At 41.9% G+C, this 6,149-nt stretch overlaps 1 protein-coding gene across 1 annotated transcript in view; it reads left to right on the forward strand.

The window, feature by feature from the left end:
* Nucleotides 1–5,894, forward strand: part of LOC126523552 (probable thiopurine S-methyltransferase) — a 46,224-nt gene extending 40,330 nt beyond the window's left edge. The window contains exons 6-8 of the mRNA XM_055066762.2: nt 1,105–1,196; nt 2,498–2,542; nt 4,877–5,894. Coding sequence (XP_054922737.1) covers nt 1,105–1,196; nt 2,498–2,542; nt 4,877–4,986 — 247 coding nt within the window. The 3' untranslated portion in view covers nt 4,987–5,894. The remainder of the gene's footprint in view (nt 1–1,104; nt 1,197–2,497; nt 2,543–4,876) is intronic.
* The last annotated feature ends 255 nt before the right edge of the window (nt 5,895–6,149 follow it).

The raw sequence follows: 6,149 nt of genomic DNA on the forward strand, positions 1-6,149 counted from the left end.
CCATTGTTGTCGTCATGCCGTCGTCACCATTCTATTATTTTCGTTGCGTCTTAGTCATACATTGATCTTCATACCATCACTGTCATTCCTTTGTCGTCATGCGTAGCAAGTGCATGATCGAGCTTCACTGGTTTATGTTGAGCGAGTTAAGCTAAGCGAGCTAAAGTTAAGTTAAAATATGTCCAACTGGGTCGTGCGGCCTCTACTCGCGAAATATCGCTACGAACAAATATCTTTTATAAAAATAAACTTTAGAAATTTCGCTTAATGTGATCCCTGCTCGACTGTGGAATCCGCACATTCTTGACTTGTGCAAACGTTTTACGCATGCGCGAATGCAGCCCTATTGGAGCAAACATTATCAGTCAGAATGCTGTTCGAAAATACTTTGGAGTTTTTTTCTGAATGTTGGAGGAATATTTTGTAGTATTCGATTATCTGAATGCGCAAGTATTAAATTCCCAATTACGCAAAAACTGTTGGCGTGATTTCGTCGGCGTCGAAACATGGTCTAAAAAATCACAGATGGTGCCAAGCGGGAAAACTCTCTAGAAAACGCTCGGATTGGCGTGAAATTTTTCAGGTGAGGTTCCTATGAACAAAGTAAATTATTGGCTTTGAGCACAAAATTTGGTGCTTGCGGTTGGTGGGAATCGAACCCGGGCCTCCAGGGTGCGAGAGGAGTACGCTTCCACGACGCCAGAGTGGATCTAACGTTCTGAGTAAAGGTGTACCTTGTGCGTGCGTCATCGCACACACCGCCTCGCAGCCATCTGGCTCAATGTGGTGGCAGCATAGCGCTTGCGTCAATGGGCGCGTGATGGTGTAGCTAATGGGGTGGGGGTGGCGCCATGTCATGCGTGTATAAAATCAGGGCGTCGATAACATTCTGAAGCTTACAAACGCTATAATGTTTCGCATTCTCACATGTACTCGTAAGCAGACTTAAGTGTTTTTTTCGAATATATGTGGACACCTGACTGCCACGTATAGTAATACTGGAGATTACAGTGGTGTCACCACCTGTTTCTATAACTCCATTACGTTACATTATCCAGAATGGAGGGTTAAGTGTACAGTTTAATGACTTATGCTTCTCAACAGATATGCTGCAGTAATCAAGAATCTGCTGGCCCCAGATTTCTCGTACGGCATGTGGACGGTTGTTTATGATACGCCCAATGTTGCTGACACGTGTGAGTCTGACCTTGCTTGATATACACTGTTTTTCTTTTCTTTTTTACTTCGAAAACTAAAAACAAAGCCCAGAATGTTTACTCGAATCACGGCATTGCAGTATAACTGTCCGCCCAGGCGGACATGATTTGCATGAAAAAACAACGCAAGCCATTCAGTAAATGAGCTATGCACATCATTTGCTTCCTAGCTAGACCTTACTGCTCATCGCTATAACCGAGCTCTCTCTGGGATCGTCATAATAGCTTAGCTCTGTTTCCACCTTTCACAATGGCATCGCAAACTGAAACTGCTGGAGTCAAATTATTTGTTCAATTTTCCTGATTACACGTGGAGCACCGCGAAGCCCAGCTCCCGGTGCAATCCACCTGCGGCGTAGTACGATACAATAGCACACCTAAACCCTTCTCATGAGTTGTGACTTCAAAAGCATCAATGTCCAATATAATGCCGCTGAGGAGTCGCTGTGAGTTATGAACTTCTCGCGGGCAAGCAAACGTATTGAGACGCTTGGCCAACGTCTCCAAGACAGCGCAAGGCGGTGTGATCCGTGACGTCCTGCTACCTTGTTCACTTGCCATAGAGCCTAACCGGGACACTCCTGAGTGAGCCGCGGTGATTTTGACGTCTCCGCTTTCGTCGCGCTGGGCTTGCCACTAGAAATTTGAGCCCATGTAACACGATGTCATAAAGCAGGGTGAGCAGGCCTGCTATCTAGGAGGCACTGGTTAAGCCCAGTGCGTAAGATACTCGGCCGTTGAGCTTGGGGTCGTAGTTTCCAAACCCACTGCTGCCAACGTTTTCCCTTCCGAATTTACTGTATTTTTATACATTAATTTCTGTAAAGTGATTACCGAGGCGCAGTTGCAACGCAGGTGAGAGCTTGAGCCTACAAGGAACGGGTGGATAAAACAGGCCTCCGAGAGTGAGAGTGCGGGTGACGTTCTTAGTGCTAGAGTTAAAGTTACCAAGATTGAGCGTGAATGGTGATTTGGCAGCTACCTGCAGTTTAGCAGGAAGGCAAGAATCGCAATCGTTTGTGCAACAATGCCAAATAATTGTAACACATGAGCCGCAATGTTTTCCAGAATACAGCAATACAACATTGCCAATATCTGGAGCTCACTCAGGGCTTACCGTTGAAAAAACTAGAGCAGTTTCTAGAATTCCCCCGCGATGTATTTATTCTAAAACATTCAGCACAAAAGGTGTGAATTGCATTCTTTACCTTTTACTTCTAGATTGTTCTAATGGCAGCCTTCGCAAGCGCGTCACAACACTCCTCCTATTTTGTTTGCAGTCGGGCCTCGAAGCGCCGGAGAGTCTGCCCTTAGAGAATATTTCGGTGAGCATTTTGTTGAATCACCCACCTTGCTTTATTCATGTGTGCTCATACACATTGTATTTAGCTGAAATTTTTATTGGGGCCACGAAGTTGACAAGGAAAGACAGCTTGATAAATTCATCGCTCACATTACATTGCTATAAATTGCCATGCTTATGTGCTAGCGCTGCGACTGCGATAGTGATGTGGTTTTCTGATTTTTAGGATTTACTATCTGAGGGCTCATGAGAAACGTAGACAATTTTTCCATCATGTGATAATTTTTGAACAATAAAACTATAATTAAAATTCTGGTGGTGCTGGAGATCTAAGGATTTGCTGCCAAGAGATACCGAAACGTTTGCAATCGAATATGAAGAGATATGCCTTTTATCACAGGATAAATGTGCTCCTGGACTAAACAAATGGTCCTACACCTTGAAATTGCAGGTTAAGGTCGTACTACATTAAAATTTCAAAATGGAGTTTTATTGATAATAGTATTTACTAACGCAAGCTCGTCGCAATGTAATGCAAGAGACGTTCTTAAAAATAATATTTTCGGTTGCAGGTGCACTCATAAAGAAACTTAGTGGCAGCAGTTACAAGGAAAGCTTCTAACTTGTTCTCTGTCACCTGAGAAATGGACAAACGAATCCGTCAGATGGCTTTCGCGCAGTAAATACACGACTGCCTGCATGTATTTTTCGTCCACAGCCATTAGGCTTTTAGCATTTCAAAATTTTCGCGCAATAAATAAAGAATGTGGTGGTAAAATTTTGTTACAGCTTCGCGAATCGCCGAGTACCACTGCTTGTAGAACTTTTACTGGAAAGTCACACCTCTACTTTTATTATTATGCAGGTCCATTCGCTTCAGCTTCACGATACTAAAATCAGCTGTGTTCGCGTGATTTATCGTTGATAAAGTTCCGTTTTATGACGTAGTACTGGGAAGACGTTTTCAAATGAGCTGAAGTACACGCGTAATTCTTGCAAATTTGTTTTCGTACGCTCCCTCGACGAATGAAATTTTCCAGAATGAAATGCTGCCAGTAAACGCGTCCTCTAAACCTTTTTTTACCTGCAAGAAGTTCCAGCAAGTGATGTCAAAAGTGCACACTTAGCGTTAGCCACGACAGAGTAATGAAAGCAAATTTCGATAACGAAACTTTTGTGCACGGCAAGCTCGAGAAGCGATGGTAGTAGTGGGATATACGTCATTGGCGCCATGTTTCGCATATCTTCTATTGCTTTTAAAGTTGTGCCAGCACGTCGATATGAATGATGTCGACAACGATACGCCCATTATCGCCCTGAGCTTTCGCATTGTTTCGCCTCACGATTGCGTGGGGAACGATTGCTCCCACACCCAGATCTTGAAGCATCACCACACTCGCTTAATTTCCCGGCATCATATCGCGCCACCGCCCTATTGATGTCGCAATATGCAGGCACTACTCAGTCCTGGTATATTAAGGAATAAGTTCATTGTTCATCATGCATCTAGGTGCCTAGGGATGCATTTGGAACGAGTTGGAGAGAGCAGGTAGGATTGAACAATACTATTGTGGTCGTCCTTTTAGTATTCAAACAATATCAGGCTCTGGCCTCCATGGTAGAATGTTGTTCATGTGTTAACGAGACTTTAAAGTTAAGTTCTAAAGCGCTTCTGTGTAACAATACTAGTGTAGCATTAGAAAGTCAATATGCCTATTCACCATAGTTTTTGCAGAACTATGTACTTATTCATCACCATTTATTCGGAAACCTTAGAATAATGTTAAAAAACAGTGTTCATGCTATCCTTCTATAACATACCACAGGGCATTGCTCCGCCAGGTGATTATAATTAGTTTATGTATATTAGATCGTGGAAACTTGCCCATGATTTTTATTACTTGTTTATAGTGCTACCGCGGTTTTTTTTATTTGTATTTCTTCCCCTATGAATTGGACAAAATATTTCTTGGGTTTCCAATGCACTCACTTGCGTTCGCTTGTAGCATCATATAGTACAGTGTCTTGCATGAACATTTCTTATTTATTCTTGATTTCAGTGTGCTACAGGCCAGCATTGCTGGCGCAAGCAGGTAGTGAAGGTTAAAGGGTGACATGATATACATTTAGTTATAGCTTGGCCTACAGCTATTTTCCCAAGTTTTACTTGACTCTAGTTTTCTGCGTCTATACTTGTAGCCATATTAAAAAATAAACCAGTGTACCTAAACTCACATATTGCAACGATTAAAAAAAAACAATTTGAGTGTAGCTCTAAGATGCTTCAATACACCTAAATTACAGGAACTGCTAAGGAGATTTCAAGAACACTAACACCGTTTAACATTTTTCGCAGGAGATACGGCTGCGAAGATTGCACTGGTGGATAGCCATGTTCAAGAGAAGATGCCCTACGTGGAGGGAGGCGGACCATATACTTACTGTCTCTGGCACATGACCCCATGAAAGCCATAAAAGAGCAAATTGTTTGGACGTGCCATCTGCTTAAACACCATTGCGGTGCTCATGCATTACCATGTTCTCAGGACTAGTGCAATTTACAAATTCAATCCGTGGACATCGCAAGTTCACTGGGAGCGAATTTCCCGGGTGACACCAGCTTCGAAATATTAAATCCAAAACTTTGCGGAGAAATGCATTGGTGTTCCAGTTACTTTTGTGCACTAATGAATCAAAAGGCGTACGTTAAGAAAGTAAGTGGGGCGACAATGCATTTATACCGCAAGTTTGACGACGAACCTCTCGTAAATTGTGTCATCCACACAATTCGTTCCTTGTGTATATGCCTTGCAATCTCGCCACCTAAAATACGTAAATACCAATCTGGGCCTTAATGCAATCATTAAAAACGTAAGTAGTGCATTTTCGTTAATTAGTCGATCATGCATCGGAGTTTTTGTGCAAGTAATGTCCGGCTCTTCGAGTAGACTTGCTCATGGGCTAGAATTGTGCTATCTGCCACAGGCAATTTAAAATAATTTTTGAAAGTGTTAGATAAAACCTGTATCATCAGTGAGAAGTAGGGAACGAATGAAAAAAAAAACTCATGGAAATTTATGGCTAGCGTGATATAATTTCGAGTGGTGTAGGAGGTGCATGGGAGACGGTTATTTCAGTACGGATCAATATAGTCGTATAATGCCGTGAACATTTGATAATTAGTGAAAGAATACATTACCCGTGGATGCAGCTAGTATGAGCTGGCGGAAGCATCTTGTTGATTTACAGAACATCACATGAAAAACGATATGTGTAAGTTTCCCAAGCAGTGTGGTTCGATATTATAGAGATGTTTTCCCTGAAATGGCTTAAACGTCATGGTAATAATAAATGAATAATTTTATGCCTCTTCATTTCTTCAATTACTTCCCGTCTGTCCGAATTTAGGCGAACAATGCTGTGCACTTCCGCACAGTGAACCATAGTTACTTTTTTAACTGAATAATTAAGACAGGATAATTAATTACCATTTCTAATGCCACACTAGAATAAATAAGATAGTGGAGCTCATTAAATGGACTAAGTATTGACACTCGCAAAAAAAGATATGCTTTTTCAGTCAAAGAACGAGAAGGAGTGAATCGATGAACATCTAAACATAGGAAGTT

Source organism: Dermacentor andersoni, chromosome 6 (assembly GCF_023375885.2).
Source record: "Dermacentor andersoni chromosome 6, qqDerAnde1_hic_scaffold, whole genome shotgun sequence".
In the NCBI taxonomy this organism is placed as follows: Eukaryota; Metazoa; Arthropoda; class Arachnida; order Ixodida; family Ixodidae; genus Dermacentor; species Dermacentor andersoni.